Raw genomic sequence first — 12,944 nt, forward strand, 5'->3', positions numbered from 1 at the left:
TGTGAGCAACACACACACCCATAGCCCACCATGTGACCATATGTGCCATTATGAAACATTACAGATACTTCAAATTCACTTAAACAATTAAGCTTGTCCTTGCTCATGTTTGAAAAAAAAGAAGACTTCGCCCATGCGTTGCACTAGTAAGTGTACAGTATGTCTTACATTAACAAAACGAGAGGCAGATGTGACAACGATGACCTCACGACTATGTGTCTATGCAACAGCACACATTCAACCCTTCCTTATTAGATTAGGTCAGCGCTTCTCAAAGTGTGGTCCAGGGACCACTGGTGGTCTGTGAAAAACCTCAAGAGGTCTACAAGTAGATTTCTATAAATGTAGTCAGCAAGCTACCATAAGCTACAATTGTACCATTTTTAGAATGCTTTACACATCTTAACTTGTTATTTCAATATAATAACACAGACATGTAAAATACATTCAAATTATACAAATACAAAATGCCTCTGAATTGGCAGCCCCTAATACAGTTCTTGCAGGTGTGAGCGAACCCATAAAATTCAGTCTGAATTTTTCATGTGGTCCCGGAAAAAATGGTGTGGTTTAAAGTGGTCATTGGTGTGACAAAGTAGGCCAACACACTGGAACTGTGCTCGTTGTGGCCGAGATGACCAACGTACAACCACAACCATCGAATAGGGAAAGGAAGAGAACACCCAGAGAGGCCGAGGAGAGGTGACAGCCAGGAGTCAAAAATAAGCTATTGTTGGGTCACATGACCTCAGGCAGAGGGAGAGGAGAGAGAGAGAGAGAGAGAGAGAGAGAGAGAGAGAGAGAGAGAGAGAGAGAGAGAGAGAGAGAGAGAGAGTGTGAGAGAGAGAGAGAGAGAGAGAGAGAGAGAGAGAGAGAGAGAGAGAGAGAGAGAAAGAGAGAGAGCAGTACGCGTCCAGTCACAAGCTTTCCCGACAGATGGGTTAAAAGGCTCAGCGCCGTAAGTAAGATGCGTAATGTGCTAAACCGCTTCCTACTTGGTGGCACAGTCCTGTTGGCGCTGGAAGGCTTCTTCTTCTTCTTCTGTGTGTGTGTGTGTGTGTGTGTGTGTGTGTGTGTGTGTGTGTGTGTGTGTACAAAAAACTGAAATACCATCCTCTAACATCTGCCATTGAAAGCTGTGGCTATAAATGTGTCCTCATTGTTCTTGTATTTGGCAGTCTAGGCCATGTGCATAGGCTGGTGGTCAGTGGACTTAACATCAGTGGACTAAGTAAAAGAAGGGCCAGACAGCTAGCTAAATACTGCTCAATATCATCTGTGATAGGGAGCATATTCATCTGGAAGAGAAGATGTTTCCTGTACCCTTAATGATGCTCCCATAGCAAGATGTTAATTGGTCAAATAGTTGTTGGATTATTCATCACATTTGGCTCCTATCGATATTAACTTGTAATGTGGAATCAAATAAAGTACATAAAATGTGTGTGTGTGTGTGTGTGTGTGTGTGTGTGTGTGTGTGTGTGTGTGTGTGTGTGTGTGTGTGTGTGTGTGTGTGTGTGTGTGTGTGTGTGTGTGTGTGAGTGTGTGTGTGTGTGTGTGTATGTGTGTTTGTGTGTGTTTGTGTGTGTGTGGTAGGGGTGTAAATATTCATCTAAATGTATTGATATATCGCGATATAATCTGACGATTGAATCGAATCGCTTCATATCGTGGGGCATTCTGAAGTATCAAAATTAATCGAATCGCTGACCCCTTCACAATGCCCTAGCTGTTAATTGTGCAACATAATATAAGTGGAAAAGGAATTGGAAAAAAGTCTAATCGAATTATACTGTATCATATCGTGGGGCATTCTTAAGTATCGAAACTAATCAAATCGCCTCGCATCGAATAATAAGATATCGATTTTGAATCGTATCGTCATGGAGGCTGTGATTTATTCCTGTAGTGTGTGGTCATGACAGAGCTAATTTATCTCCGTACCTTATGGGCCCATTCTCACTTGCATCGGAGGATTCTGTTCCCACACCGAAAATACTGCACCGTAATCAGTCCACACTAGCCAAAGCCCCTATACTGTTACCTTGCTCTAACTAGGATGAATAGTTCCTGCCTTGCTCTACGAACATTTATCTGGAACTACGCCATATGCGTACTGTAGGTCTGCTAAGGCGTGGTTTCATCAAAATATCCTTGCACGCGACTGAGGGAACCACTTGTTTTTACATTGAAATTACAAAATCAACGTCGACAAGTGAGTCCATGCAAGCGGACATTGTTGTCTGAAACAACTATCTCGTTTCACTTATTTTACCCTTTTCCACTACGTCACATCCCTGAAAATCCTGTGATCCTGATTGGTTCTGAAGATCCTCCAGGCCCTCATGTGAGCTCACGATGCTGAGCGGATACAGGTTACTGTACTACTTCTACTTCAACAGTTATGCTCATAAAGCAACTTTGAATCTGAATCTGAATATTACAAATGTGCATTACTAAGCTATTACGTCATCATCACCACCAGCTTTTCAGGATGACGCCACAACACAGTAACTCACAGCACGGATACTGCCAGAGCAGGCTGTCATGACTGTTGTACCTCAGTCACCGAACGTCACTTTGACGCTAAGCTGCTCTTGACTAGCGGTCAGCCACTCGGGGGCTCCTCTCCTTCCTCTCACTAAGGCAACATCAAACATGGATGTGGATAATCAGGTTAGAGTGTAACAGATATCCTCTCGCCCCCACCCCTTCCCCTTTTTGATGACTACCCACACATACAAACACCAAAACATCTTCAAACACAAACACGCTCAAACCATGCACGTGCACACGCTCACACACACACACACACACACACACACACACACACACACACACACACACACACACACACACACACTACAATGCTCAGATAGTCAAGCACACATATAAGGACACCAGTGTTTCCCACAGAAATTTTGGAAACTACGGGGGCAGCTGTGTTTTTTTTTTTTTTTTTTTTTTGGTGGGGGGGTTGGGGGGCGAGAGAGATTTCGCACGGACCATTGGATGGGGGGGAGGGGCGGTGTTAGGGTTGGGTGGACTTTCACGCGCCGTAAATGCAAAACGGCAAAACAATGGGTAAAGTATGACATTGGCACATGGAGAAACTATAGGCCTACATTTCAGCCATTTATGTTTTGAAAAATTACATAAGATTTTACCCATGACATGTATTGTAGTACATTGTCATTTATATTTTTAAAAATGCAGTACAGTGAATCTGTTGCAACACACTTTTCATTCGTCCCTCATGCAGGGGTCTATGCAATGAAAAACAAAATAAAACAAAATAGGAGCACAGATAAGAATTTAGGAGCACTGTGAAATACACACAGACAAAAAGAGTCTAAGAGAGTAGTCTATGCCTCTCCCCACACACATAGGCATACACATTCTACATGAGGGGTGCTGGTCACAGGACTAGTTTTTCAAAATTCCTCCCATTAAAAGGGATGAACAACATATTACACATGTATGTCTATATTCACTTTCATTAAACATTCACTTCTATGTGCAGCCCGATGTCTCCTCCGTTGTGTCAATGAAGGCCTGTCGCCTGACTCATTATCATACAACTGTAAAACAAAGCCTGGGGTGTGTCAGTAAACTCATCCCAACTGTCCCTTCTCTGAAGGTTTTTTATTGCCCCCAAACCCAAGTTATCTACAACTGTAAAACAAAGCCTGGGGAGTGTGAGTAAACTCATCCCAACTGTCCCTTTTCTGAAGGTTTTTTATTGCCCCCAAACCCAAGTTATCAACAAGCTATTTCAAGTTATTTCAAGCACTCATGGTTGTTTCTATAGGATGTATTTACTCCAGGAGGAAAATGCGAAGGAAATCGTTTTTCAAATCGTTTAACATAAAACGGAAATTGTTTACAAAAAAAAAAACAAAAACAAAAAAACAAAGTTAAAAAATATATATATATTATTATTATTTTTTAATTTTATTTTTTTAAACATTATCAGAAATTATGGCGGCCAAATTTAAACTATGGCAGTGCACCATAGTTTCCTCAATGTATGAGAAACACTGAGGACACGTAAACAGGATCAGTAGCACAAGCAGCCAGTTACATAAAGTCAAACAAACACAGTCTAGCCAAGCTAGAGACACACGCATACTGAATGAAGGGTCATATAAAGGGTTTCTGATGCAATACCCGCATAATACACATATTGTGAGGAGTTTATAAAATAGGCTGTATTTCTATAAATCTAGTTATCTTAAAAGTCAGTCCATTTTAACATCTACTTGATTGAGATTACGCTGAGAAAATACTGAGTCAACATGGAATTTTACACATTTTGTGATGGTTTTTAAAGGTATTTGTATCTGAACGCATCACATGAACTTACAATATTAAACAGGGATTATGCACCAGAAACTGAAGTGTTTGTTTGTACGCATGTCCAGCACTTACATTCTTGTTTAAAGGTGAAGTACTCTGTTAGATGCCGGCACTCATGGTTGCCCCTCAACATGAAGAGGGTTGTGGGGTGGGTGATTTTCAACGACCAGAGGTATAGCACACACTGTGGAGAAGAAAGAGAAGAGGATATAAGGGAACGAACGAGAGAGAGAGAGAGAGAGAAATAGAGAGAGAGTTTTTTTTAGAGATTTTACCATACGTTTATTGTATAAACTATCAAAAGGATCTCTTAGAGAGAGCAGGGAGCACAGCTAGGTGGTTTGTGTAGGAGGAGGACAGCTCTCAGACAGTATGTTCCTGCTACAGAGATGCACTCCTCCAATACACACCGCCTAGCTGTGGCCCCTGCTACCCTCTGTCATCGTTCCTCAGTGGTGCAACAAACTTCCAGAGGCAACAAGACTAGGGTCATCTCTCTCTTTCTTGATGCCTGATGCCTCACTTGTTTACCACCGCACATGCTTGACATCATCTAAAGTAAATTTGTTTATCTTGGTCTCTTCAGATCACACGACATGCTTCCAGTGATCCATATCCTTGGTCTGTTCATCTCTTTTGAGACCAAGATAAACAAATTTGCTTTAGATGGTTTCAAGCATGTGTGGTGGTAAACAAGCGATTTTACAAAAAAGTTTATCCTCTCAATAGCCAAGCATGGTAGTGGGACAGACATGAATGCTGTCAACATTGGCAATGATGATCTCCCTTTTAATCCCTTTTCATTTCGAGACGATTCGAGCCAACATGGCCCCTTCTCTACCGGATTTTAATCTGGAGTGTACTCACTTTTGTGGGTACATGTTCAAACATTAAAGGCTGTATTTTGGGTTTTTTTCTGCGTGAACAAGAAATTTAAGCGGTTAAATATGTTGTTAAAAGGTCACTAATCATTGTGTCAAAGTGAAATTTCTTTAATGCTTTCCTATGAAAGATATACTCACAAATCTGCAAAAACTGTGAGGGGTGTACTCACTTTCGTGATATACTGTATATTCAGGGGACCTAGAGAAGGTGGGGTCTGTTTTAAAGGTGGCTGCCTTCAATATAAGCCTAAAGTGCAGTCGGAAATCCTGGTTTATGTTCATAACACGGCCCTCGGAGGACTTTTACAGCGCTCGGATGAATTTGAAGTGGCCCCTCGAATGAAAAAGGTTCCCCACCCCAGTCTTACAATCAATAGCAATGCCTCAGGTGATCCACTAAGAACTACAGTGAAAATGTTTTGCTTGACATTCATAGAACCAAAGAATTTCTCTGCAAATGCAATAAGCATGCAGATCCATAGCACCAGGCAAAGCCACACATGAAAAACAAAAACTACTCAGTTCAGACCCAGAAACATCCATGAATGAGGAGAGGACAGTGCGTGTGTGCCCGTGTGTGTGTGTGCATGTGTGTGCATGAGAAAGAGAGAGAGAGAGAGAGAGAGAGAGAGAGAGAGAGAGAGAGAGAGAGAGAGAGAGAGAGAGAGAGAGAGAGAGCAGTTCTTTCTTATCAACATGTTAAGTACAGACAAACTTGGTGCCAAGGCAACCAAGGACAGCAGTTCTTCAAATAAACTTAATAAATAAATTAATAAGTAAGACACACACAAAGGAAAAAAGAGGACAAAGAGAGATAACTTAGTTAGTGATGAGTGGTGGTGGTGGTGGTGATGATGGTGGTGGGGGGAAGGGTTGATGATAGTATGTGGTTAAGGAAAGATAGTATGGGCTTGAGGACACATTAAAGAAACAATCTTTGACTTTTTCTAGGAGAATAATGAGCTGAAAATTATGGTTGATGGCAGCTGACAGGATTCGCCCTTATCGAAGGCTGTCGACAGCAGGACAAAGAAAGAAAGAAAGAAAGAAAGAAAGAAAGAAAGAAAGAAAGAAAGAAAGAAAGAAAGAAAGAGGGGGAGGTAGAAAGACAAGATGGGAGAACGTAGAGGTGGATAAAGGACGAAAGGGGAAAAAAAACCCAGAAAACCGTGGGGGGGTTGGAGAAGAGACGAGGAAGAGCCGCTTCCCTCTCTAAATCTTACATTGATTGTGTGACACCTTCAGCATGGGTGGCACACAATGCTTCAATGCCACACTCTTGTGTAGGAGAGGGGAGGAGGAGCGAAGAGTGCTAGGAGAGGAGAGAAGAGGGGGAGGAGAGGACGGAGGACAGCCTTGTGAATGAATAAACAGGCCAGAGGAGCATGTCTTGCAGTCCTATAAAAACAGAACAAACAACATCGCTCTACTGTGCCCTTCAGCCTCATGATGTAGATTGCGCTGCAATATGCGACCTTGCCTCCTCCACTTGCGCTTGTCTCCTCGTCCCGCCTCCTGGCCCCTCCTCCGTGGAGAAAACGCTAACGTTTCCCAGCTGTCAGCCTAGCCACAACAACTTTTAAGGGACTGTTTTTCATTCATCATCCCAATTGCAAATGAGAAAAAGACTCTACAATTGAGCTTTTGCAAGATATTGAAATATAATGCTGTTGTCAGTGATGTCATCATGACATATTACTTCCTGGTAAGAGGAGAGAAGCAGGAGGAGGAGGCAAGTGGAGGAAGCAAGCTCGCATATTGCAACGCACTCCCAGTATACGAGTCAAAGACGTTTTTGGGCACATACGACAGGTGGTGCAACAGCATCAAATGCCCATAAATTAATAATTCATTGGTGGTTGACATGCTGCAATGAATATGCTTTTTAGATAGTCCACTAAGTACAAACAAAAAATCCACACAATAGTGGCACTGGCTGTCGTTGCAGCACCCTGACGTGTGCTACTGCTGAAACATCACTGACCCATACCACTCTGCCGCCAGTGGAAAGTAGGGGTGGTCCGGTTCACAAAATTCACGGTTCGGTTCATATCACGGTGTCAAGGTCACGGTTTTCGGTTCTCTACGGTTCTTTTTTTTTAGTTCATGATAAATGGTGCACTGGGAATACTAAACAATATTTATATAACTGCAGCTATAAAGTGATGATGCGCAAGTTGAATTTAACCTTGTGCATGTGTCTGAGAACTGCCTCTTGTGCTAACCTGCGCTTGCACTTAAACTGTCGTCAGCTGATGTGCGCTGTCTGAGCGTTCCAAACGCCCTCTTTCAATTGGCAAATAGAATCGGACTTATCACTAAATATCCTACATATGGTTTGTATAGGCTTATAATGTGAAAATGGTGTGATTTTAATTGTGTCATCCTCTAATTGGTCTTATACGCTAATGTTTTAATCAGAGAGACTGGATAAGATACTCCTATAATCTCTGTTTTACATATTTTTCTGGGCAGTACATGAAGTTTGCGACGGATTGCACGGTTCGGTTCGGTATGTGTGTGAATTGTACGGTCTCGGTTTTCGGTGCGGTTTGTGCCATCCCTAGTAGAAAGGCACAACTTTACTACCATAGTACTACACTACGACAACATTATAGAGTGATTATGATATAGACATTGCCATTCTGTAGAGTAGAGTAGAGTAACTTTATTGACAAAAAATTGAAAACAACAAACTTATAACGTTGGCTATGGCGCTGTTCTGATACTCCTACAACTTTAACCTACTCTACTACCCCCTATTTTAGCAGCTTTCAGGGACCAAATGATTTTTCCGCAACAGCAACTGATGCTACCTGGCCCAAAGTTGGAGAGGGGGAGAATGGCCTCAAAATGCAACTTAATTTCCTCCTTCAGTCACCTGAAGGGGGAAGCACAATTGTGTCCCATCCCAACCACAGAGGGGCTTGAAGGTGAAAAGCACATTCAGAAATGCCATCTTTCCAGACCTGCCGCGGCCTAACGGTAGGCCACTGGGTTACTACGCCGGCACGGGTCTTTTGCAGATCCTTCTCCACTCTCACTTCCTGTCATAATATGCACTTTCCTATCAATAAAGGCACAAAATCCCCTAAAAATATCTTTAAGAAAAGAAATGCCATCTTTCATCCTCTTACCCTTTTAAAGGTATTAACCCCGGAAACGATTTTGTGAAAACATAATTTTCAAGGTTAAAATGACGCTTCAAAAGGTGTGAAGAAAGAAGACATTTGGATGAAAAGGCAAATACTTGCCTTTTTCTACTGCAATAAATCTCACATCTCACAATAGCCCACATGAAATGAATGAGGTGAGCATAATGATCCAACACAGCGTGACAGCCAAACTGCCGTGCTATAAAACAGGCCGACAGATGAGGACAGACGAGGGTCATTTCTGACAACATGTCACTGCAGTGAGCATAACATTAACTATCCAACCAATAACTATCTAACACACCCTAGACATTTGCACACACACACACACGCATGCTCACTCACTCTCACAATTATCTACTTTCACTTGGATGACATTCCATATTGCATGCAATTCATGGTAAGCAATTTTCATCCTTGGTAAAAAAAAAAAAAATGTCAAGATTTCCCCTCAAATGTCTTAGTTCATGCTGTAACCAAACTTTCAAAATGGAGCATCATCAAAATGCAGATGTCACATACCTCCCAAATGAGGAGCCTGTCCCTACATGCATACTTTGTCATGCACTGAAATGCACACCAAAACACATATGCACACACACACACACACACACACACACACACACACACACACACACACACACACACACACACACACACACACACACACACACACACACACACACACACACACACACACACACACACACACACACACACAGGTTTGGTGTTTGAACCTAATCACCTGAGATGTGTCCCACTGCCTTCATCCATCAACATGAGAACCTCATCTGCCCTGACCTACAATGGAATGGGAAGGAGGATGGTGAAGCTGTCAGTCTGCTTCATCCCCAGTCACATACTGTACTGTATAGCAGGGGTGGACAATTATTTCGGCCCGGGGGCCGCATTGGGTTTAGAATACTGACCAAAGGCCCGGCTGCCACAGACAATTTGCCCGTGTCAATAATAAAACAATGTGCGCTGACGAAACTTGGCAGCAATGATATTCCTGCACATTGTGATTAAATGTATTTAGATGAACCCTATGTCTTTGGTTAATCTTAAATTCGCAAGACTCTTGTTTTAGGTAGAATTTTAAGAATGTGAAGTAACTGTTTGAATTTGGATTTAAAAGTTGTATTTCTTGCAAAGGGTCTGGGGGCCACATGAAATGGCTCGGGGGGCAGCATGTGGCCCCTGGGCCTTAAGGGCTCTGCATACTTCACGTGCGCACTTTGGCGCGTTTGGCGCGAGAACCACTAATGACGTCATCACTTGCGCCAGACTATTCATACTTCAAAAGCGCCCTTAAGGGCTCTGCATACTTCACGTGCGCACTTTGGCGCGAGTGGCGCGAGAACCATTAATGACGTCATCACTTGCGCCAGACTATTCATACTTCAAAAGCGCCCTTAAGGCGCATTGTCGGAAGTGCTCTCTGCTGTTCATGAGAGAAACGGCAGTATCTTTCGCAACTCGCAGCGTGAGTTCTACCGCGGATGTATAAAATAGAAAGCCAAACACGGCTGCTGTAGGGCTACTGAACGTCTGACTTGTGACTTACCACATTGAAACATATATTTTTCGTTGTAGCCTACATTGCCAGATCATTCCAAGATCATGCGAGAGCATTGTTCTGGCGGCAGAATTTATAAATAGATCGCCGAACACAACGTGCTTCTGAACAAAGTAAACAATTGTTTCACTGAACAACATTTAAGAGAGAAGATAAAATAACTCTCTAGGACATTTTATTATCCTCAAAATGATGCAGGATCCATTCTGTAGTAGCCTACAGTAGTTGTAGCCTCTCTTCGCAACTCCTGCTTTGTCTGCCTACCTGCATGGTCGCTGGTGGCGCACGACAAGTTACAAAAAATGTGGGGTGCACGACGTCGCGCCACGGCAGCTCGCGCCACGGCGTGTGACGTCATTTTGGGTCACGTGACGGCGCGAGTGAGGTCGCGAGTGAGGTCGCGAGTGAAGTATGAAGGAGGCTAGCGCCAGTCACGCCAAGTATGAATCCGCCTTTAGTTTACCCACGTCTGCTGTATACCATCACCGATGACCGTGTCAGCAATGAAGTGCAAATCAAAGTGGAGGAGATTACTGATAAGGAGGCTAGGATGATGACAGGAACGGAGCAGACGACAGGAACAGAGGGAGAGAGAGAGGGGGGAGAGAAGGGGGGGGGGTATGCAAATTAAGTGTGTGTGTGTGTTTGTTTGTATGCATGTTTGTATGCATGTGTGTGTGTGTGTGTGTGTGTGAGTGAGTGAGTGAGTGAGTGAGTGAGTGAGTGAGTGAGTGAGTGAGTGAGTGAGTGAGAGAGAAAGAGAGAGAGAGAGAGAGAGAGAGAGAGAGAGAGAGAGAGAGAGAGAGAGAGAGAGAGAGAGAGAGAGAGAGAGAGAGAGAATGAGAGCCCAAGAGAGCGCAAGAGAACCACTTGCACCACTGAGGCATTCTGTCCACAAAGCTCCACTCCACCATGGCCACAGATCATAGCGTAAATGCACAGTTGGTTGCAGGTCACCATCCCAGTCAACAAAGTGGATCCCAGTAAACCCAGTAGAAGCACCCCAGAGTCACAGACTGCTGAATTCAACCAAACCCGTCCACTCACCTTAATACCCTATCCTATTACTTCCACTTCCACTTGTTTTTCAATCTATCGCTCCCTTTTGCAGATGCAGGTGATAGCGCAAAAGTAGTATCCAAATACTTTTCAGGGTGAGGGGAAGTGCTTGAACTTTCCCTGAAGTACAGTACTTAACATCCATTCAAACTTCCCCCACTATCAACAGAGCATGAGATGAAACAAAGTGAAGTGTGAGTGATGTGTGAGTGGGGGGAGAAAATGTCACAGCCTAAACCTTCCTGGGCACAGGGAACTAGGGCTGTGCAATACATTAAATTTATATCGTGATATTAATATTACTGTAAAACAATATCAAATTTCATAATATCGAATTGAAACAATATTTTTGTAATTTTTCTATACTATACTGCCAAAAGGTACGCTACGCTATGCACAATAAATTCCCCTCCACTTGAGCCATTGCAAGCACAGAGCAGACAATTGCTACCCAACACTCATGCAGAACACCACTGTGTGTTTCTCTATGGCCCTCAACTCACACTGCTGAAGCAAGGGAACATTGTTAATTGTTTAGCACAATTATTTGAGCCATTCACTGCTGCTGAGCCATTCACACTGCTGAAGCAAGGGAAGATTGTTAATTGTTTATCACAATTATTTGTATTTAAAATAAATATTGTATAAAAAATCGTGATATCAATATTGACTGAAATAACCTTGATATTGATAATTCTTACAGTCAAGCAGCCCTACTGGAAACCACCAAGCAGCACATTCTCAAGACACCTCACAATCTGCTCTAAAAAATCCAAAGCCCATGAAACGGATCAAATGGCATCAAACGGCCAAGGCACTGAACTGATACGCCAGTCACCCGGGTTCAATCCCTGCCTGAGGTCATTTTCTGATCTTCCCCTCTCTCTCTCTCTCTCTCTCTCTCTCTCTCTCTCTCTCTCTCTCTCTCCACTGATACTATCAAAATAAAGGCATAGAATGCCCCCCCAAAAATAAAATATAATCCATTTAAAAAATAAAAAAAAGATAAATGATAAGGCATAGAATGCCCCAAAATACTTACAAAAAAACAAAACTACTGCAACTAAAGCCAGTTAGGACCACGAGAGGAGAAGGGTCGAGTGCTGAAGTAAACCCACCTCAATACTGAAGTAGCCTCGGTCTACGTAGTCTCCCAAGAAGAGATAGCGCGTGTTGTCGGGTGAGCCGCCCACCTCAAACAGCTTCATGAGGTCGAAGAACTGCCCGTGGACATCACCACAGACTGGAAGAGAAATGGAAGAAGTGCATAAGATTCACATGATGACAAGAAGTTCATAAACAGCTGACCGTGTATGATTACTTCCTTGCTTGCTTGATTACAAGGTTGCGCGTGTGTGTGTGTGTGTGTGTGTGTGCGTGCATGCGTCATCCGTGATTGTGCGTACATAAACACCAGCCACATTCTGGTAATATGGCTAATAATATGTCAAAGCGGCTGGCAAAGTTCCACATACTGAAAGTTGACCTCATCCTCTGGTTCTTAACGGCTCCTCACCAACAAGTGCTTTTCTGTCTTATATTAAAAGTATTTACTTTTGCATCAGCATTAGTAGCAATGGGCAAGTGATGTTTCAACACAAACACTTGCATCTCTTCTGCTTCCTAGAAAGTGCCATCTGCCTTGATGCTGCAGCCTGTTCCAGAGGCTTGACAGAGACAGAGACAGAGAGTGCGTTGCAATATGCGACCTTGCCTCCTCCACTTGCTTCTCGTCATGATGACATCACTGACAACAGCACTATATTTCAATATCTTGCAAAAGCTCAATTGTAGAGTCTTTTTCTCATTTGCAATTTGGATGGTGAATGAAAAACAGTCCCTCAAAAGTTGTTGTGGCTAGGCTGACAGCTGGGAAGCTTTAGCGTTTTCTCCACGGAGGAGGGGCCG

The 12,944-nt window shown here is 43.1% G+C and overlaps 1 protein-coding gene across 4 annotated transcripts in view; it reads right to left on the reverse strand.

Moving 5' to 3' along the window:
• ppp3cca (protein phosphatase 3, catalytic subunit, gamma isozyme, a) overlaps positions 1 to 12,944 on the reverse strand; it is a 56,076-nt gene that overhangs the window by 24,382 nt on the left and 18,750 nt on the right. For all 4 annotated transcript variants that reach the window (XR_010034359.1, XM_063194917.1, XM_063194915.1 and 1 more), the window contains exons 3-4: positions 12,155 to 12,279; positions 4,432 to 4,543 (exon numbers count right to left, since the gene is read on the reverse strand). Coding sequence is in view for 3 of the 4 variants with exons in the window: in XM_063194917.1 (XP_063050987.1) it covers positions 4,432 to 4,543; positions 12,155 to 12,279 (237 nt within the window). In the remaining variant the exon portion in view is untranslated. The remainder of the gene's footprint in view (positions 1 to 4,431; positions 4,544 to 12,154; positions 12,280 to 12,944) is intronic.

Source organism: Engraulis encrasicolus, chromosome 3 (genome assembly GCF_034702125.1).
Source record: "Engraulis encrasicolus isolate BLACKSEA-1 chromosome 3, IST_EnEncr_1.0, whole genome shotgun sequence".
Lineage (NCBI taxonomy): Eukaryota > Metazoa > Chordata > Actinopteri > Clupeiformes > Engraulidae > Engraulis > Engraulis encrasicolus.